Below are 22,887 nucleotides of genomic sequence, written 5' to 3'. Positions count from 1 at the left end.
CTAATTGTGAAATGTAATAAGTTGTACTCCATAAGTAGACTAGAAACTAAAAACATGCATCTTCATGAAAACAAAATCATTTAAAAACTTGCATAGAAGGATAGAAACCAACATTCACCGCCCCTATGTAAGAACCGAGACCAAATTTTATGCCCAATGCAGAAAATCGTGGTGTTAACTACCATATCACCAAAGAAGGCAACTGATCCAAAGATCAAAATTTTTCTTAGAAATGAAAGTGCCTAGAATGTTTCAAAACCGATGTCAAATTGTAGTGTTCATCATTATGATTCCAATGACACTTGAATCACCTCAATTCGATGTCATATGAAAAATTTATGATGTTCTGATTGTTTGGCTCAATAACTAAACAAAATGCAGATGCGCTCACTGGGCAGTCCATACTGTTGATGTCATGATGACATCAGCAGGCCAATTGGGCATACAGGACCAACCACAACTCGCCACATATCTAGATCATAGAGGGTGAGTGGGTCTATTCTGATTGGTTCTTTTTGTTTTGGTGGCCCAATGGGAGGCTACCACGTGGTCCAATTAGAGGACACCACGTGGCACCTCCACACTAGCTAAAAATTGTGTTATGATCTCGACAGCGTCGGTAGGGTTTGAACAGGTGCCCTGCCACTTACAAAGTCTAAGCCTTACCAACTCTCTTGCATGATGGGTCTTAACCTATATACATTGCCATATATATTTAAGGGATAATTTATGGCGCGTTGGAAGAGGGGTTGGGTAGTGAGCCCCGACCCCTGGTCTTGTGCATTTCCATAAAACCCAGGCGTGGATGGAGAAGAGTAGCGAGGAACAACCCCTGGTCATATTAACCACCCAAAGGACCAAGCGCAAGCTCGAGTGTAATGTTGGTGTAAAGGGCTAGACTTTAGCCCTCACTCATGGTCGTGTGCATTTCCACTGGAATGATAGTGCAGTTGGAGAGGGCTTGGGGACCAGCTCCAACCCTTGCTCATGAGAACTACCACAGGACCATGGTGCAAAGGGGAGGCACTTGGCAGAGGGTGCGGGATGTAGGCCCTAGCCTCAGGTTTCTTGTAAGCCATACGACCTTGCATAGTTTAGGTGGGTGCTACTGGAGTGGGGGTGGAGTTGAGGCCTGGCCTTAGGTCACAGTGCTAGTGCGTAACCATTGGCTATAATAAATTTGGGAGCTAGCATGGAAGGGGCGGGCGGTTTGCCCCGACCCTTGACCACATCAAACCATGCGACCAAAGCCTGATAGAAAAGGTTCCAAGGCTGGCGGGGGTAGACTGTTGGCCCAACCCTTGGCCTTATGGTGCACCATGTGGCCATGCTTTTGCACCTACGAGGTTATTGGAAAAATTAATGAAGCGAAAATTTGCACCAATGGTAGGAAAATTTGTTGCCCTTGATCAGATAAAAGGGCGAAATGTCGCTTTCTTTGCAAGTTCAACCAATTTGGAGGACAAATAGCGGAAGAAACTTGGGAGAGCCATAACTTGATGATTTTTTGGTCTTTTTAAGCCCAAGAAGAATCCACATAGCGGTTTTTGGACATTCTGAATCCAATGAAAATATTGTTTTACTTATTGGAGCATTTCGGGGAGGAATTTTTGCAGGTTTAAGTCTATGGGTGCTAGGGACAATTAGTGGTTTGAAGCAGTTTTTGAAGGCTTTTGAGCATGGAGAGGACCTTGTAGGGGTTTTCTAGACTTCATATGTTATTTACAACAGTTGTGACATCTATGGTGTTACTCATGCTTGTATTTTCTCATTATGTATTTTTGAGGAAATCTCTCTTTTAATACTTCAATGTGGAATTGTTGTACATGTATGCTCATTTTCAAATGGAGTACAAGGTCTTGATGTGAAAGCCCTTTTCTTGTTGACTGTTTCATGATTGACTGTAGGTTGTCATGATTTTTAGAGTGACAGTTCTTTTCCAGATAAAGCTTCCATGAAGGGGAAACTAACAACTCATTTGTCAACACATTTCATGTATTATTTTATCACTAAAATCTATGGAGTGGTCTAGCTGTGTTAGCAAGCCCGGAGATGTAGCCCAGGAGGGGTGAACTCCATCACCAAATTTTGTTTTGTCTCTCTTCTTTTTTTCCTTTATGAGTTTCATGATGATATGTTGCTTGTTTAAAGTTCACATGAAAACTAACTCATTATCCTTGAAGAGACCATAAAACTTGTTTTTTTCATAAGATCCATTTTTACTTATAGAGCGTCAGAGGATGGTTAATTTTTAGGAAGGAGAAGTTCTCCTCTAATTTCATATCAATTGGTATTAGAGCTGGTTCTAACCAAGTTGCAAGTATGGGAAAGAAGCTTGAAAGTATCCAAGAGATAGAGGAGATGAACTTGTCTCTTCGAATGGAGAATGTTGAATTGAAGAGGTTCCTTGAAGTTGCTGAAGAGGAGAAGAGACATATGTGCCTTCAATTGTAGCGATGTGTGCTTGAGGAATAGGTTGGTGAGAGTTCCACTCTAGAAGCAACAAAGAATTCCTACAATGTGAAACCAATTTGTGGGCATGGTCCAAACACAAGTTATGGACCTTATGTGGACAATGATGCTTGCAAGTTTTGTCAGCATCTCAAAAACTCTCATTATATGCATGTTGGTAATAGTGGGTGGCTTGAGCCATCTTGAAATTCATCATCAGCATCTGAAGAATAACATATTTGATATACTGTTGTATTGTTTGTTTCTAAGGTAAATTGTAAATACTTTTTGTGCATTACCTGTTTCGGGTGTTTTGTAAAGTGAAGCAAGAATAATCACTATTTGCAGCAAGTATGTTTTTCATTGACATGTCATGTTATGTTGGCTAGTTTATGAGTCCAATTTTTTGAGGATGTTTTGGGATGAATAATTTTTTTCGTCCAATATGTCTACAGTTGCATCATGTACTCAACGACATAGGTGTTTAAGATGAAGCTTGTTGTGAATGAAATATTTGATAAAGATTGTACAAGAAATGACTATGTTTTTTTGGACAAAGCCAAATGTGTCATTGAATTATTGTATCCAGATCACTTTTGTGTACAAGCACAATTTGAGGACAATGAAGCAAAGTTGAGTTAGTGCATGGCAAGCATTGAATTGCTTCTGATTTCCAAAATGGTAAGTCAAGTTTGTCTTAAACAAGGGAACTTCAAGATGAAGTTGTTTGAGCCATGAAAGATGGGTTTGGAGAGAATGTTCATATTCCATCCATCAATGTTTTTTCTTCCTCAATGGTTTTAAGAATTGTGGCTTGGTTCTTGATAGGAAGGTGAGGAATTCATGCAGAGGATAGGTGGAGTACCTTGATGGGAACTTGAAGGCACTAATTGAAAACAAAACATTAAGTATTTAGATTTGGAAAGTTTTGAGTTTTTTCCTCATTTTGTTTACTAGGAGAAGATAAACTTTTGGAGTCCAAAAGTTCCTAGTGGAGAGGTATGATTCAGAGATCAAAATTTTGCTCAAAAATGAAAGTGATCGGATACTTTCAAAACTAGTGTCAAGTCACAATGTTCATCGTTCTAATTCCAAAAACACTTGAATCACCTCAATCCAATGTCATATGAAAAATTTATGATGTTCTGATCATTTGGCTCAACAACTAAAAAAATTGCAGATGTGTTGACTGGGTAGTCCGTACTGCAGATGTCATGATGACGTTAGCATGCCAATCAAGCGTATAGGACCAACCACAACTCGCCATGTGTCTAGATCATACAGGGTGAGATGGTAGATTTTCATTGGTTCTTTTTGTTTTGGTGGCCCAATGGAAGGATGTCATGTGGCCCAAATGAAGATGCCATGTGGCGCCTCCACGCTGGCTAATTTTTTTTTATGATCTCGGTGACCTCGACAGGGTTCGAACGGGTGACTTTCCACTTACAAAGTATGAGCCTTACCAACTCTACTACACAATGGGTCTTAACCTATATACATTACCACATATAATTAAGGGCTAAGTTATGGCGCATTGGGAGAGGGGTCGAGCAGTGAGCCCCAACCCCCGGTCTTGTACATCACCATAAAAACCTAGCGCGAATGGAGAAGAATATCGTGGACCACCCTTGGTCATATTAAGCACCCATAGGACCAAGCACAAGCCAAAGTGGAACATTAGCAGAGAGGGCTAGACTTTAGCCCTAGCTCATGGTCATGTGCATTTCCACTAGACCGAGAGCACAGTTGGAGAGGGCTTGGGGACCAGCCCCAGCCCTTGGTCACGAGAACTCCCACAGGACCATGGTGTAGAGGAGAGGTGCTTGGTGGAGGGGGCAGGTTGTAGGCCCTAGCCCCAGGTTTCGTGGAAGCCATATGACCCTACGCAGTTTAGGTGGGTGCTACCAGAGTGGGGGCAGAGTTGAGGCCTATCCCCAAGTCACGGTGCCGGCGTGTAACCACAAGCTATAAATTCAGAAGCTAGTGTAACGGGGGTGAGTAGTTAGCCCTGACCTCTGGCCACATCAACCTGACAGAAAAGGCGCCAAGGATGGCGGGGGCGGACTGTTGGCCTAACTCCTGGACTTATGGCACACCATGTGGCCATGTTTTTGCGCCTACGAGGTTATTGGAAAAATTAATGAAGAGAAAATTTGCACCAATGGTGGGAGAATATATTTCCTCCCAAGTAGATGAAAGGGCGAAAATGTCACTCTCTTTGCAGGTTCAACCAATTTGGAGGACAAATAGCAGAAGAAACTTGGGAGAGCCATAACTTGATGAGTTTTTGGTCTTTTTGAGCCCAAGAAGAACCCATATAGGGGTTTTTGGACATTCTGAATCCAATGGAAGCCTCTGTTTACTGATTGGAGCACTTTTAGAAGGAACTTTTGCAGGTTTGAGTCTATGGGTGCCAGGGACAATCAGTGGTTTGAAGCAGTTTTTGAAGGATTTTGAGCATGGAGAGGACCTTGTAGGGGTTTTATAGCCTTCATATGTTATCTACAATAGTTATGCCATCTATGGTGCAAATCATGCTTGTATTTTCTCATTATGTCTTTTGGAGGAAAGCTCTCTTTTAGTACTTCAATGTGGAATTGTTGTACATGTATGCTCATTTTCGGATGAAGTATGGGGTCTTGATGTGAAAGCCCTTTTCTTGTTGATTGTTTCATGATTGACTGTAGGTTGTCATGCTTTTTAGAGTGATAGTTCTTTGCAGGAGAATGTTTCCTTGAAGGGAAAAATAGCAACTCATTTGTCAACACCTTTCATGTACTCTTTTATCACTGAAATCTATGGAGCAGTCTAGCTGTGTTAGAAGGCCCAGAGATGTAGTCCAGGAGGGGTGAACTCCATCACCAAATTCTGTTTTTTTTCTCTTCTTGTTTTACTTTGTGAGTTTCATGATGTTATGTTGCTTGTTTAAAGGTCACATGAAAACTAACTCATTATCCTTGAAGATAACATAAAACTTGTTTTTTTGATAAGACCCATTTTTAGTTGCAAAACGTCAGAGGACTGCCAGTTTTAGGAAGGATAAGTTCTCCTTCGATTTTAGATCAGCAACAAGGGTGCCTCCAAGAGTTCCAGGAAACCAAGTGATAGTACCGCTAGAGGTAGTCAAAAAGTTGAACCATCCAATTCCTCATTAGTCTGATATAATAACTGGAGAAAGAGGAGAGGAATTAGCAGTTGAAGCATTTATGACTGCAGGGGGATCAGTGAGCTCCTCAATCTCAGATTCAGACTCAAAGACCACATATTTTTCAACCCTGCTCAAACGTGAAACAATATCATCCAAGTAGAAGCATACATTCTGGAGAAGTCGTTTAATATCCTCTTGTCCTGCAAAAAGTTTATAATTATCCACTTGCTTGTCTCTGAGGACCATGCAAAAGAGGCTATCCACCTGTTGGTGTTATGCAAAAGAATGTAGAAAATAAATTCTTTGTTTTCTGTGTTTCCCTAGATTATGAATCCATTTAAGTCCATCTCCTCCCACCTCAGAATCTGAGAAGTATGGTTGGTAGTTGAACTCCTTTGATTCAAGGTGGAGAATTTCCCTCCTGACTTTGGGAGGGGCCAAATCAAAATATTTTGCAACCAAGTCCCAACCAAACAATGTTAGACGATGAGGGGTCGAACTACTTGCACCTCCTCTACGACTTTCCATTCTTTGTCGAGGAGGCATAGTTACAGAGAGAAACGAGTAGTTCGCATAAAGTTGGACAAAATAATGACCAACAAGACAAACAAAGGAACAAACCCCAGGCTCTTCAAAACTCGGGCATAGCGCAAATAGGTCTTCTACAAAACTTCACAATTGGAACCCAAAAAAAGTACGAGGTAGATGAACTTGACAGGTTGTAATTAGACACCCCTCAATGTAGACTAAGGCCAATTTCACTATAAGGTAGAAAGCCCTCTTCAGGGTAAAACATACCACAAACTTAACACCTAAAATCTATAGATGGATGTAACAAAGGGAGTTACCTCGGAAACTTGAGACGCGCCGATTTCAGAGAAATTACCAAGATACCATACGCCACAAACCAAGACCATACAATTGAATGAAATGCCTACAGAATCAGTTCCTTGGAGTGCCTAAGGTGGGTAAAACAACTGCCAACTCGAAGGATGAACCAAACATTGTATTTTTCAAGAACAAAATGAGAAACAGTGACCCTATTAAGTGCTCCTCAATCTGAAGAAAAGGGACTAAAATGATGTCGTCTTGCCACCAGAACTGGAACCACTAGCAAATTTACCAAAGGAAGAATACAAGCGAGGCAAACATTCAAAGAGTACCAGAACTAAGAACCATAAGCAGCAAGGTGAAGAGATCTCCTCCCCACCACCCTAGATAATATCGCACATTCGCCACCCTTCATCTAACACCATGCATTTATAATGAGATGACGTGAGTTGATGACCCCAAGGGTTTCCAGGACACACCACGACCAGGAAGGGATATATGTTAAACACGAGACACATTTTAAAACAAACTTTCCTCTCATGACTTTGAAAATAGTAGAATGTAACTCTAAGAAAACAAAAATGTTGGTGACAACATTTTATAAATGGGTAAATTGTTTTCAATAAGAAGAAGCTTTCAATGAAATGTCTAGATTTATAATATAAAACATAGTGACTAATTCTTTTAATATATAGCAATAATGATGAGATAGTTTCTTGAATTTAAAAACAAATTCAACCAATGACGATAGAAGAATGTAACTCTAATAAAACAAAAATGGCCATGATAGGATTTTATATAGGGTAAATGTTTTCCATTTAACCTTTAACATTTAAAATGGCTGTGACACCCAAATATGTGTGGTCTAAAAAAACTTCAAATTTGTTGCAACACAATGGAATTTCCTACCAGATTTTGATAAAATCTGATAGAAAATTTGGGAAATCCACCATACAGCTGTTAAGTTTGAAGATTTTAAGAGCCTGGGGATTTTTGATTTTGAAAGCAATTCTTTTGTCGCATTTGTTGAGAAAAATATAGCCGGATTCTGGAGATTTTGCCACTAGGTCAAATTTGCCACTCAGGTCATTTTCATTGAATCCAACCTGTGATCTATTAAATGTGGTTACGGAATCCATAGAGATCGTTGGATGTGAATGTTTCCAAATTCAGCTTTCTCTGCATTCTGACATAGTGCAGTGGTGGATAAATGCAAATTTAGAATTCTAGAAGTTTCAAATGCATGATATAAATGCAAATTTAGAATTCTAGAAGTTTCAAATGCATGATATAAATGCAAATTTAGAATTCTAAAAGATTTTAAATGCCGGATTCCTATAGGGAAATCTGATTGCAATACATTACCAACTTGTTCAAGTTCTAAGAGAGTATTACTCATAAATCTTCTGGGATGGAAGCCACACACAGCCATTCTGCAAGAAATATACAGATTAATGTTTATAGAAGGGCTATATTCATCAATTCCAGATATTGCAATTTTAATGTATACAGAAGGGGCATTCTTATCTAGAATGTAAAGTAGAGAGCATTATTCAAGAATCTTCTCAGACGGAAGCTACATGGAATATACAGATTATTCATTAGATTAATCAATTTTATAAATATTGCAGTTTTAATGTATGTAGGAGGAGCATTTTATCTAGGTTGTAGAGTACATAGAGTTGATATTAGTTGGATTTGAAGATATTCTCACAATCTACCATTAAGATAAATTAAGTCTATGGTAGCTGTGATGGTGGAGGAGATAGAGAAAACAATGGTGACTATTTTCCAACATTTTTTGGCGACGGAGGAGGTGATAAAGAAAAAGGTGGTGGCAATCCTCCAATAGGATTTGGCGGAGGAGGAGACTGACCAAACAGTGGTGGCGATCCTCCAATGGACTTTGGAGGTGGGGGAGGAGGAGACAGAGGAAGTGGCTGTGGCGATCCTCCAATGGGATTTGGAAGCAGGGGAGGACGAGGGGGTGGTACCAGTAGGGGCGGCGATCCTCCAACGGGGTTTGAAGGTGGAGGAAACAATGGTGGCAATCCTCCAATAGGATTTGAAGGTGGTGGATGAGGGATTGGCAAACCTCCAATGGGGTTTGGAGGTGGAGGAAACAATGGTGGCAATCCTCCAACTGGATTTGAAGGTGGTGGAGGAGGGATTGGCAATCCTCCAATAGGGTTTGAAGGTGGTGGAGGAGGAGGGGAAAGTGGTGGAAACAGCGGTGGCGATCCCCCAATGGGGTTCGGCGGAGGTGGGGGCGGAGGAAAAGATGGCGAAGGAAGCGGTGGCCAAAATGGAATTGGAGGCAGGTTCCAAAATGGAGGAAGAGCGGGAGGCAATGGAATAATTATAGGAGGAAGCGGTGGAAATGGAAAAGCGGGTATGGGAGGGAATTCAAAGTCGGAAGAAACACTAAAATTTGACTTCCGAGAATCAGCTGTACTCGTCCATTCTGTTCCTCTTCTTCTGGTTCGCTGCTCCTTGTGACATAACGCAGGAAACCTCGCTGGCCGATAACTCAGAGGGCCTGCGCTATAGACATAGTTGTTATTCATCTTGGACTTGATAGCAAAGTGAGATTTCGTCTTTATTGATGGAACGTTGCAGGAGGCACTGGGGGTACGAAGTAGATGCGCGCTGCAGGTTTGAATTTCTTTTTCAGAATCAAAGCTGAAAGGGACCTCTATTCTGAATACTCCATGGCTATTGGTTTGGCCATTTATGCCCAGGGTTGTTGTTCTCCCTCCTGTTCTGGTATAGCATTTTATGGCTACCCAAACTCCTACAAAATGGAAATATTGTAAATATATCAAATATCTTATGGAGGTTTAGAATAGGCATATAAATGAATGGTGGATAAACATTAATAGTTATCAAAACATTTATATGTGTTCTTTATTTGAGAATTTGTAATGCCGAGATAACTAAGATAGACCTAAGTCACAAACTTACTCCATAATTTTTGAAAACAGTTTAGAAATTCTTAATTTCATTTCATTCTTAATATACCAACCAAAAAAAATTCTCATATTATTATTTAGATTATACATATATTTCTATTTAAAAAAATAGAAATTGGAAAACCTTATTCCAAAAACCTTTATGTAACAATTATATTTTTTACCCTGAAAATTCCAGTTATATTTTGAAAAAATCAAGCAGGGATTTTTGTAAACTCAACTAAAAGTTGTCAAAATTTATAATTTTAGGTGTCCTACGAGTTTTTGATGGTGTTGAATCCATTTCCATGGTGTTGAATCCATTTCCACTATAAAAAAACATGATTAAAAAACTATCTCTACAAGATTTTTTGAAATTTTTTACTAAGTTTTAGGGGCCTCCATTCCAAAATAGATATTTTTCTTAATTAAAAAATAAAAATCTAAAAACCTTATTCCAAAATAAAGCACAGACTAAAATTACCTGCAAATAGATTCCAAACATCGAAACACTTTAGAATGTTTAAAATCTAAATAAAAAAACCACACTTCCGGTGTTTACAATTTTGATCTAATGCTTAAACCTGGTAAGAAGTAGCTTCTGGTCGTAAACTTTCGCTGGAAGCAAGTGTCGCAGAAGACGCTTCCCACAATCGCGATGGACGGGTTTTCCTTCTTCCGATCCGCTGCATCGTTGCCTTTGCATGATATAGATATCACTAGTATTGCTGCCACAAACAAAAATTTGAAATTCATTGAGCTCATGAATGTATCAGATGGCTTTGGAAGAATTAAGTGACAGACAGAAGTTATTTAAAGATGCACACGCGGGACACAAAGTTGGTGGGGATCATATAATAATAACTAGAATGAACCAGAGCCTGTGATCTGCACCACACTGATCAAAAAAGTATTCCAAGTCACGGGTGCACACAGCAATTTTTAGGATTTTGTCTGTTGTGCGAAAAGTATGAACCTAGGTCTTCATCATATCACGTGACGACATGGCTTAAAAAAGGGTAAAAGATTCAAATCTGTTTGATAACTGTGATTCATGTCTCCTGGTTTTTATATGTATAGTAAACTTACAAGCTTTACCATTGTTGATATTGTATTTATTTGTTGTTCAAATTGTTATTTCTGTAGTTTGAATACGATCTGCAAGCCAATTACTATAAAATTACACTAATGGACAGGTAGATTTTCAAAATGTTATTTTCTATGGTTTGCATACGATCTGGAAGCCAAATACTATAAAATTACACTAATGGACACAGATTGTGTCGGAGCGCTTTTCAGCGTAAATTTCTTTTTGTTGCGGATAGGGGAAATTAGGGAAGAAATGAATATTCAGTTATACATTAGTCAAGAAAAGAACATAATTGATTGAAAAACTGAAACCAAACACAATAATAGATACATACAGGATTTATGTGGTAAAACCTTGATAGGGTGTGAAGGAAACCTCTACGGGGTAAGGGATTGGAATCTCTATTAATTCAACAATGAATCCACGGGGTAAGAGATTGGAATTTCTATTAATTCAACAATGATTCCCCACTATTACATTTCTCGGGCATTCACTAGTTTTATACTAGCCGCCTCTTTACATAACTACTATTTTGGTATAGAACTGACTAGTTACATTTTTACCCAAAATTACATAATTCGTTGTCAAACTAACACTTTTATGATAAGAGTATGGCTAGTATGGATGATTATTTTTTAAGATGATGCATGGCGAAGTTGTAGGTTTGAAGATTCGGGATGGAAAATAGTTGATAAATTATTTATGATAAAAGGATTTTAAAAAAATTGTTGGTTATTTATGTATTTTTAATAAATGGCGAATTTTTTTATATGGACTCTCACTCGGGTTTGGGTTTGGGTTTGTGTTTGCAGTTATATGATAGAAATTTAAGAAAATTAAAGAGAGTAAAGTGAAGATACTTAAAGGTAAATTTAGAGTCAAAAATGGAAAAAGAGATATAAAAAGATCAATTTCTAAGTTTGTAATGGTTAATTAATAAATATTTATGATGAGATGTACATTAATTTTAGAATTCTAAAGAAGTTGAAAAATGAGTGAAAATACAGATAAAGATTTTTTGAGAGATCCATGAAAGGATTTAAGGATATAATAGAGAGATCATAGAAGATAGTTATGAATATATTGTGAAGATAATTAAAGAGACTGTTATGATCACTTATAATTATGTAAGAGTAAATTTATAAGTTCTATAAAAATCCATTTGTAAATTAATTACAACATTCAAAAATATATAACTTAATAAAATCTATTTTTTTTAAATTGTGTAAAATGTCTTTAATGTTTCTTACTTTACTTGAATTTAGATTAGTTTGTAAATACTTTGATAAGTTTTTTAATCCATTTTGATGGTCATAACTTTTTTTAATCCATTTTGATGGTCATAACTTTTTAAATTTAAGAGCTTTGAGATACACTTTAATAACTTACTATCAAAAAACTATTTCAAACACAAACTCTAAAAACCGAAATTACTTTGTAACACTATTTAATATTTTATTTGTAACCTTATTTAACATTTTATTATCACAATATCAATAAATTTATTTATTGAACATCATATTATTTTTATCCCACATACAAGATCAGAAAACAGCCAATAATTGGTTTACTTCTGTTCCGAAATGCTGTTGTTTCAGAATATTATAAATAATGTACATTCCACGGTTTTTTAAAAACAATGCAGCAGTATCTAGTGCAATAAAGTAAAAGGGAACATAGTTTTTTTTTTTCTTTAGGTTTTGGAACGGCCGTTTGTTTTGTTGTGATGGTATATAATCTGGTACGAAGTATTATTACATTTTGTGTCGTCTGGTGGGTGATGGGTTCGTGGGCCTTTGTCTTCACCGGTCGAGATTTTTTTTTTTTTTAAGAATTCTCGAACTTAACTTATTTGAGATTCGATCCCGTGTCAGCGAAAAAGTAGAATTAAGAAGTAACTTTCGAGTCAAATCGGAGGTACAAGCCTGGGTATCACATGAGAACGCCAAAAACGAAGTGTCATCGTGAACTGAACATTTCTGCGGGGTAGTATGGGGGCCTATTTACATAATTTATTTTTAGGGGCCTATTGACCTAATTTATTTTTATTTTTCTTGGGAATAAATGAATATTAAAATTTTTGAATGATAATATTTTTTTAAATATGAAAATTTTATCAAATCAGTAGTGAAAATAGTTATTTTTGGCAGCTAACTACAAATATAGGTTGATTTATTATTTTTATTTACGGAAAATCTTGTTACCTGGAATAATTTTTATTAATCCTGAAAAATTCGGCTTTTACTCTTGCTAAATACCTTTGAATCTTGGGTCATACCTGTTTCCTTAAATATTCTTTACATTCGAAAAAAACTAACTCTTAATGCTAAACGGAAACAATTTTAAAAATTAAATGATAACATTTACTATTCAAATTACTATTATCAATAACCATTTATTATAATTTGAAATTATAATATTTTAATAATTAAAATTAAAAAAATTATTTTATTTTTTTACCAACTTTCACCTAACATATATGTTTATTTTGTGTCCTTTCCTTTTATGTATTGCATTGAAATAAACATAGAATTGAATAAAAGAGTAATGTAACATAAGTGTTACGTAAGGTAATTGAAGGTGCATAGTTATATGAGATAATAGAGGACAATGTTTAAGTGACCATTGTTATTATTTATATGTTGTTTTTTACTTTTATGTATTGTATTGAAATAAATATAGAATTGAATAAAAGAGTAATGTAAGTGTTGGACAGAAACCTAAGGTAATTGAAGGGGCATAGTTATATGAGATAATAAAGGATAATGTTTAAGTGAACATTGTTATTATTTATATGTTGTTTTTTACTTTTAGAAATATTTAGAAAAGGGAGAAACTAATCAGGTTGACAAATAAAATATTTAGAAAAGGGAGAAACTAATCAGGTTGACAAAATTCTAAGGTAATTGAAGGTGCATTGTTAGATGAGATAATAAAGAACAATTTCTGAATAAGCTTTCTGGTTTTATTATATGATACTTTGTCGATGTTAAAGTGGATGTGCCATTGTAATCGTAGTGTCTTCAATAGACTTTTTGGACATCCCAAGGCACTTGAACACCCTCAATTGCCTTGGAGTGATCTAAAAGTTTATGAGAAATGGGTTAACTTTAGACCTGCTTACCCATGATTGTATTCTTATTCAATATTTATTTCTCAACCAAACTTATATACAATGTACCTTTTGATGCCTGCTTACCCATGATTGTATTCATATTCTATATTTATTTATCAACCAAAAATATATACAATGTACCTTTCGATGTTTGCTTACCAATGATTGTATTCTTATTCCATATTTATTTCTCAACCAAAAATATATACAAGGTACCTTTCGATGCACAAATCAATTTTATTTCGAAGTTTATTCATCTTCTAATTTTCATTTTTATTTATTTTTTTATGAAAAAATAAATAAATAATTTATTATTTAATTCAAAAAGATTAAAAATCACATTAAAAATATAAGTTTAAAGTTTAAAATAAAATGAATAAAACTTATTTACCATAAATAAAATTAATTTTTATTTATTTTAAATTAACATAGATATGTTAGTTTAAAATAAAATAAAATATTTAATTTTCCTTTATATTTATGGATTTATTTTTATTTTTATTTTTATAATTTAATGATTTTAATGTTTAAATTAATAAAAAAATAAAAATAATAACATTTTATTGACATGAGTTTTTAGATAAATACATGTTTGAGTTATTCATATTAATAGATTTTTTTTTAAACATAGTGAATCAGCATAGTGATAGGCATTTTGAATGGAGGTTTCTAATTTTATAATAGAATTTATATTAAGAATTTGAAAACTCGCCTCAAAATGTATATCACTTACTATAATCCATTCATACATTCATTTCAAAATAATAATCTTGATAATCCTAATATATTATTAATCAAAATATATTTTAATAAGATAATATTTAATATATAAACAAAAATTAAAACCTTATATAAACTGGGTATTTTTCTAATAATTTTAAATTTTAAAATTAATAAAAATAAAAAATAGTAATTTTAATCAAAATATAACAAATTGATTATGTTAAGGAATTTAGATTTCTAATGCTCAAATTAATCTTAAGAAAGAGGTTTGATTAGGATTTTTTAATGGGATTTTCCAAGGAAGAGGTCTAATTAGACTTTTTCATGGGCTTTCCCAAGGAAGAGATCCAATTAAGTCTCATCATGGGAGTGCAATGGGATGTTATCCCCTCCACTTAGTTTTAAATCCCATGGTGGGACATCTTTGGCCCATTGTGATAAGGGTCAAGGAGTAGACTCCCCCACCCTTATGGACACTGAACTCTTGCTAACTAAATAAATTTTTAATATGTCTAGCATATTAGTTGTTGGATATGCTCTTGGTGCTATAGTGATAGTGGCTAGGTTTGATCTTGGGCCTCTTCTAGATTACTCCAATGAGTTACCAATTCACCATGGTTAAAAGAAAGGAAAAAATAAAGAAAGAAAGAGGTCCAATTAGAATCTTCCATATTTGGTGAAGAAGTCCAATTAGACTCCTTTGTATTTGGTGTGCAATAATACCTACGTGTGAGAATCTTTTGATCTTTTGAAAAGCTTTAGTAGTATAAGAACTTATTCTCTATGTTTTTTTTGGTTATTTTAAGTTTTCTAGATTTATTTGTGTTCAAAATAAAAATAAATTAATGCAATTGAAAGAAGGTTATGCTATATGTAACCTATAGCCATAGTGAATAATTACAATATCCAGCTGAATAATTGCAATATTCATTATATTTCCATTACAATCAATACATGCTATCTTGTGCACCTTTACTTCACCATTCATTTTGCTAGACATGGAATCTTCCATCTTGGAGAGATGGCTAAGCAAACCAAAGTGACAGATTTCTAATTCGTTGTGCGAATCCTCCTCACCAAGGGTTCAAATCTCTCTCTCTCTCTCTCTCTCTCTCTCTCTCTCTCTCTCTCTCTCTCTCTCTCTCTCTCTCTCTCTGTTCATCCACTATTGATCCTAAAAGTGAATAACCCTAAATCTTTCTATGGAACCAAAAATACCCATTAACCTAGAGAACATTTTCATTATTCTTTACATCTGGCATTATCTACTGGATCGTTTGATAGAATCCAAATATAAAAAGGGAAATGAAAACTACAACCACTACATAAACAAATAACTTAAGAGTAAGAATTACATAATCTCTGGAATCCTCATTATAAGTACAACATAATAAATCATCAATCTTTGTACCATATATGGATATTTTAATACCAAACAATAATATTGTTACAAATCACAAAATCGTGCCTCCAAATCACATATGAAAATCATTTTTAAAGAAGGAGATAATTTATATCTTTGTTTTCCAAATAGTCTTTTTTCCCCTCTTCTTTTTTGTATCAACTAGATACTTATCGAATCTTTATGAAAACATTTCAATGGTATCGATCATGTTAATACATGACCAAATAGCCTGATCTAAAGTGAGCAGTGGGATCAAAAGTAATTGATGAAGGTGAGTGGAAAATATTTTATCTAGGAGAAGATAAGGTACTTGAATTTGGTATCATCCAGTGGAGCAAGGATAGAACATCCGTCACAAAAAAATGTAAAGAGTGATACAAAAATTGGATTAATGACAATGACCCAAAAGTTTGAAAAGGGAAAAAGGGGATACTTTTATCGAAAACTTGTAGCATCTTTCCAAACAAAGGCTAAGAGAAAAGAGTGAACAAAAATAATTGGCATTAGATTGAAAATCGCATAGGCCTCAAGTATTTAAAAAAATGGATTATTTGAATGAATAAATTTCTTCTCCAATTAAAATTGGTGGGGGGAGGGGGGGAAGAAAGTGGTAAAGCCAAAAAAGTCTTTGATTGATCAAATCTTTTCAGCAAGTTTGACTAGACCTAGGGTTAGAAGGGACAATTCTTTCATACATAAAATATTTTACCCAATCTAATAGAAAATGATCAATGAATGGATATTCTTCTCCCTTTTTTTGTTTCTCCTATTATGTCCAATTCCATCAATAACCTATTTTTTTGAAATATTGACAAAATATTTTGGCCCAATTGGGATATGATTTAATGAATTGAAAAAAAATTGATATAAGTATTCATTAGCATATGAACAGGGAAACAGGATTGGAATGGGGTATCACCAAGCGGTAAGGTATCAAGTTTTGATCCTATTATTCGGATGTTTGAATCCTTCCATCCTAGACTTATTTCATTGGTTCATGTTTTCCCTTCCCTCGCTCTTCCCTTTCTTCTTTCATAAAGGGTAAACCCAATGAATTTTTTTTTCTCCTTTTTATCATAATTTCACCATAATTATTAGAAGGGAATGTGATAACAACAGGGAATAGATAGAGGGATATCTTTGTGGTGCAAGATGGGACCACAGATCAATTTAAGATATGGTTCAATTTATGAAATTATCCCATTAGATGTATGTTGGTCCTGCTCATAATGGAACTCTACAAGTATCTAGTTCATTCAAAAATGTCCATGCCATTATGCATGCTCCTCTAGGAGACGATTATTTTAATGTAATGTTTTCTAAGTTAGAATGGGAAATAATTTTACTCCTGCAACTTCTAGTATAGTAGATCATCACGTATTAGCACATAGTTCTAGAAAAAGGGTCATGGATAATATTATTCAAAAGATAAGAAGGAAATTCAATTTGATCATACTAACAGCTACATGTACCTCTAGTATCTTGCAAGAGGATTTAAAAAACTTTGTGGATACATCCATAATCTCTGATTACAATGTCATTTCTGAAGATGTGGATCATTATCAAGTGAATGAAATTCAAGTAGTAGATAAAACTCTCGAATAGGTAGTTTGATATTATATGGAGAAATCCCATACATAAAGAAGGGGAAGAAATAACTTTGGTTTAGCTTGGATTTTACAAATTTGACAAATTAAGAAAAGCATTTATGAAAAAAGAGAAAAATTGAAACATGAGATACATATAAATAGTCTTATAATAGCAAGGTAAAGGAACTTTATGGTAGATGACCCTTCCAAAGAGGGGGCACAACAAGACCATGGTACATGGAAGGTCACTTAACAAAATGGAGATGCTCACTTCAATTTTTACCACATGCCTTTCATAGAAGGCATGGGGTTCAGCCAGTTGCAAGCTTAATTTTTTTGTCTTATTATGATCTTTATGGCATGTCTATATTTTGGATCCTCCCTTTGTTGAAGGAGGGTATTTGTTAATGTTTTTACGATGATATTTATGTATATTTGATTATACTCGGATGTAGAACTGAGAAGGCTTTCGGGCCTGAATTTTTTGGGATTGTTTATGATGGATGGGAATTTTCTTTTCAATGACATGGTTTTTGAATGCACTACAGTGCATCTGCAAAATGTAATTTTCACCTTTTATAATGAAAATTATGATTTTTCTTGTGGGAAAAAATACTTATAATAGCACAATTATGGTTACAACATTTATTTATCACAAATTTTAGAATTCATTCATGCATAAAGAATAATCTTAAACACATTTGAAATCCCTACTAGAATCACCTGACATATTAGGTTCCTCACAGAATACTTCAGAATACAAACAAATTTGATAGGAACTCCATAAATCACCTTGGCTCTTGAAGAGCTTCTAAACTATGCTTCAAAATAATTCTCACAACAATAGTTTAGAATATCTTCTATTATGCAAAAAATCCTTTATAGGAGGTCGATGTTTCTATTTACTAAACTTACATTGACTAAAAATAACTAACTTAGTGTAAGGAAATTTAAACAAAGTGTGAAAGTTAAGATGAATAATGTGTGAAAAACTTGTCATACACATGAATTTATGGAAACTTGTGTTGATCCATTGGGATACTAAGGATTTCTTTCTTCCCTTTGTAGCAATAGATGTATTGTTCTACTTTGATACTAGCTACCCCATCTTATCGATACATTTTAATTAGGTAGCCAAAACCTTTTGCAAGTGATTATGTACAATTATGGTTTTCCCCTTGATGTTAGCTTGATGAATTTCAGTGACTTGTTGTAATTTTACCATCACCTCTTCAATCTATTGAAAACCTTATAGTGATCCAAAAGTTGGTAGCTGGAGGTCAATTATTTCCTTAATGATTTTCTCCATGATTTGTGACATTTAGACCACTCCTCCTCCATTTAATCACTCGGTTTGCTAGCTATATTTGTCCATATTTTGCTATAGACTACATCATCTCTATGTTGTTGTCAACTAACACTTAAATACCATGATATTCCACACCATGAGCTTTCTAGATCTCCTTGATGAATTTAATTTGATTTAGGGCCTTAGCCCCTTTCTCTCTCCCTTGAAGAAATTCTTTGATTGCTAATGAAAGCTATAATGTTTCTTCTTCAAACTATGGTACATTTTATAAAAGATATGTCTTACCTATTAATGCTTGACATGTTATTCTAGAAAATATTCACAAAATTATAGACACCCCCTATGGATTGTTTATAATATTCAACTTGATGTCTAGGTGACACCAATTATTTCCACATATTTTCTAATTCTTTTTCTTATGCTCAAGCCTCGCAAGGAGAAGAATGTGAGATGTAAAAAATTAGAGACACCTCCTATGGATTCTTGTAGTATTAGAATTGATGTCTGAGTGGCATTAATTCTTTCCACATATCTTCTAATTCTTTCTTATGCTATGGCCTTATCAAGATAAGAATGTGATATTTCCATCTGAATAGATATCAATTCATTCATATTAGCCCCTTTCACATCAATGAATCTCTTTGAAGGTGAAAATTATACCACTACTTATAGTTATTTTTCAAATTCTTTTGTGTCTTCTTGACAATGGATTTTCTCCCATGATGGTAGGAAATGGAGTCTAAATATGATACTTCATTTATGGGTTGGGGGATTGGCAAGTCCCCTCAAGATAATATATTTTCCAAACTACCAAGAGTATGGAAATGTTCCTCCATAGTTTCCTTGTCTTTGTCCATTGATTAAGTCTTTTATGAAAATTGGACCTATGTTAAAGTTGGTATTTCTATTTTTTGTTAGTTTTGAGTAGTATCTTGAATATTCAGAGACATTTTAGTTCTTCAATTAGGGTTGGAATGTGACCTTTTATCTCAATGATATATGGTAATATAATTTCATCCTTTTGATCAAGAGTTTTGGTTCTATCATCCCCATTACACCCTTTGATAGCATTAGTTTGCATGGATTTTTGAGTAGGATATTCAATACTAGAAGGGTTTTCATTCTCTATTAGGAAACTTTCTTTCAATACCCCCTCCTATTATTGAGTTAAATCAATCATTCTTTGAGAAGTATGACTAACAAGATAAGGTTACTTGTTTCATAGTCAACTACTGTGATTTTCCCTATTCCAACTGTTTTTTTCTCTCCTCTTCTTGCGTTCTCAATAGCTCCTCTATTACATTTTTCTACTCTAGTTCCCATATTTTCTTTTCTTATCTTCCTATTGTGGGAAATTCTTCGAATTACTTATCTATTTATTCAACTTCAACCCCCCTTTTTTGTTATATTATCTCTTCTATGATTCTTTTATATTCCTCTAAATCATGTCTACTTTTTTCTTCATGTTCCTTTATGCTATGTTCCTCCAAGATTTTTTTTTGTTTTTGTGTTTCTTCCTCCAATATCTATTTGGAAATTTTTCCTTGGGAAGCCTCTTCCTTAAGATTTTTCATCTTGTATGGATTTGCATTCTTCTTCCTATTTCAATATTATCTCTTGTGCCCTCCAAGATTCTTCTACTTCCATACTTAAAACTAATCCTCCCATTATCACCTCAAGTTTTCCTTGTACGAGATATATTTGAAGATAATAACTTTGGGATTGGATTTCCTTTGTAGAACTTCATACCATTTTTTGCGTCCCCAATAAAGGGTTTCATCATGCCATTTATCATGGGAGTAAGGCCAGTGGTAAGCCACATGTTCAACATGCTTAAGCTCTAAACCTTTGCGGTCATGCCCCCTATATAGGTTTGTCTCAAATCTATATTATATATGAATTTGTCTCTCTTTCTTGGACTTTTTTGTGTATTTAATCGAATACTTCCTAGTGTGAAAACTATAGGGTACAAAGACCATGTTCTTATATTTGACTAGTGATGCATTGAAACCTTGTAAAATAGTTTGATAAAAAAATTCTCCTAGAACCATCTTGTTAGGAACAAAATTTGGTAGAAGATGAGGTGGTCCAATTACATCATATTATGAGATATGTATGCCTCTCATCAATATACTAGTTGCCAATATATGGAGGCAGTTTCTTGTCCTACTTAGATAACCTTGGAGATCCTTGTTAAGATATTATAGAATAATCATAATAAGAATGAATTACATATCATGGAGCAAGATTTATTGTATTTATTATCCCATAAAAAATTAAAGTAAATACACCGGGGATTTTGAAATGTCCCAACTTAGACCTAATCTAGAAAAAGCATTTTTGGCACAAAAAAATTAAGTAAATATGAATCCATATAGAATAAAGGAACTTTACTTGGCTTATGGTTCTAATATTGTTCAATTTTAACACTAATTTGTTTGGAAATTATGGCTCTCCAATTGAAAATATTTCCATATAAACCCACTATATGATCTAAGGGGACCCAAGCTTGCTAAATTGGGAGAAATCATTTTCTCCACATAGCCTACATAGTAATATCATGATGTACATGTATGGATCCAATAAACCTATCATACTATACCATTATTTAGAGTTATTAAAATATTTATTATATTATTTCCACTAACTAGCCAAAATCATGCCTACATCATGTCAAGTATGGAATTTTACTACAACTTCATTGTTGAGAAATATCTCTGATTCATAGAATTTATAGTACTTTACAACTTCTTCTAGAAGAAACACTCTAGCACATTACCACTTCTCATTATAAATTGAGAATGTTTTACAATTTGTGTGGTTGATCATCCATTTAAGTGCTTCCTTACATGGGAACATTGGTGCCCTTGCTATAGCTAAGTGTAGCAAAGACAATATAAAGTTGGGAAAAATTGTGTCATCCCTTTCCATGACAAAGAAGTCATTGTGTGTCTTGGAGTCTTGGTATTCTTATTTTTTAATTTCATGAATAACATGTTTCATATTAGTAAGGGACCTTGTGTTTGAGTGATCGACTCATGTCCTTATATAGTAATGGCTACACAAACACTTTATTTAGTAGTAATTTGATAGCTAGATCCAAAATATTTTCTTACCTCACCGCTATCTCTTCCATCAATGTTGGTTTGGATGCCTTCACTAGCTCCTTTCCTTTCCCCTCCACTTTTTTAGGGATTGTTGAATGAAAGGTCTCCTTGGTGGCATTTTACCTACAATGGAAACATTTAATGTTATACTAAGCACATTGATACTCTAAGAATAATTAAATTAGGATGGAGGTAACAATGAAAATATAATAGAACCTATAATCACTTGTTGTCAGTGTACCTAACCTCAATTGAATACTTACTACTGATAACAAGACAAAAAACTAATGCATAGCTCATAATTTCACCTCCTCTAGTTGGTAAGTTGAGCAACACAATTGTTTTTGGGAATATCAATAACAAGTGTTTTTCAATTGGAAGATAGAGAAAAGCTAGTAAATTGGGAATTTGAATGTTGATTTAAATGGAAAGGGGTGAATCTAAGCACTCTAAGTTGTCAAATATTGATCATTACAGTTGGATTCTACATACCTTGAAACTTAAATGAAACTTCCAAACATTAAATTTTCCATTAATGATTAGTCTGTTGCATGCATGTGAAAACTCACTTTTGATTTGTTTTGATAATTTTTAAAATCATCCCATATGGATTGCTTTATCTTTCCCATCAATAGTCAGCTAAAAAGTATGTGAAAGTTTCCAAATCCTCATTATTTTGGCAACTCTTCATAAACCCCCAAAAGAATATTATGGGAATACTCCCTTGATTTTATTTTTCTGCTCTATTATGTTTATCAAGTGCTGCCTATTTGGTGCACTAATACCCATCAAAATATTGTTTCAACAACACTAAATAGTCCTCTAAAGGGAATATTCAAATAATATTATTTCATTTGCACAAGAAACCTATCATTTCATTTCAATTCACCTATTAGCACTTGATGAGATTTAATGAAATTTAACCCTTGGAAGGATATCAAGACTTGAATAGTGGTTAGAGTATTGAAGAGATATTGAAATCAATGAAGACTTATTCCCAAAAATCTCATTAGAATCATGTAAATTATGTGAACATTGGAGTGTCATTGGTGGTAAACAAAATTCTTGGTCTTAAGTGGGAGACTTCTTCATTTCACCAATGTATTGATTTTTGGGTGGCCCCGTTCAGATACTTGTCCTGTCACCAAATGGGGCATGTTTTAGCCAA

At 34.5% G+C, this 22,887-nt stretch overlaps 1 protein-coding gene across 1 annotated transcript; it reads right to left on the bottom strand.

Annotated features, from left to right (window-relative positions):
• Positions 1 to 7,756: 7,756 nt before the first annotated feature.
• On the bottom strand, positions 7,757 to 10,268 carry LOC149202447 (uncharacterized). The gene is made up of 2 exons (XM_089399991.1): positions 9,966 to 10,268; positions 7,757 to 9,224 (listed from the first exon to the last, which is right to left on the bottom strand). The coding sequence occupies exons 1-2, from the start codon at positions 10,144 to 10,146 to the stop codon at positions 8,215 to 8,217; spliced, it is 1,191 nt and encodes a 396-aa protein (XP_089256117.1). The 5' UTR covers positions 10,147 to 10,268; the 3' UTR covers positions 7,757 to 8,214.
• Between the last annotated feature and the right edge of the window lie 12,619 nt (positions 10,269 to 22,887).

This window comes from Pinus tabuliformis, chromosome 2_1, assembly GCF_031772625.1.
Source record: "Pinus tabuliformis cultivar Carrire ecotype Pingquan chromosome 2_1, CPIR1, whole genome shotgun sequence".
Classification (NCBI taxonomy): domain Eukaryota; kingdom Viridiplantae; phylum Streptophyta; class Pinopsida; order Pinales; family Pinaceae; genus Pinus; species Pinus tabuliformis.
This window is presented reverse-complemented; position numbering and strand designations above follow the sequence as displayed.

Coding starts and splice junctions, on each gene's coding strand:
- LOC149202447 (XM_089399991.1), bottom strand. CDS start 10,146: ATGAGCTCAATGAATTTCAAATTTTTGTTTGTGGCAGCAATACTAGTG. Junction 9,225..9,965: donor CAGAAGCTACTTCTTACCAG/GTTTAAGCATTA, acceptor TCCATTTTGTAG/GAGTTTGGGTAGCCATAAAA.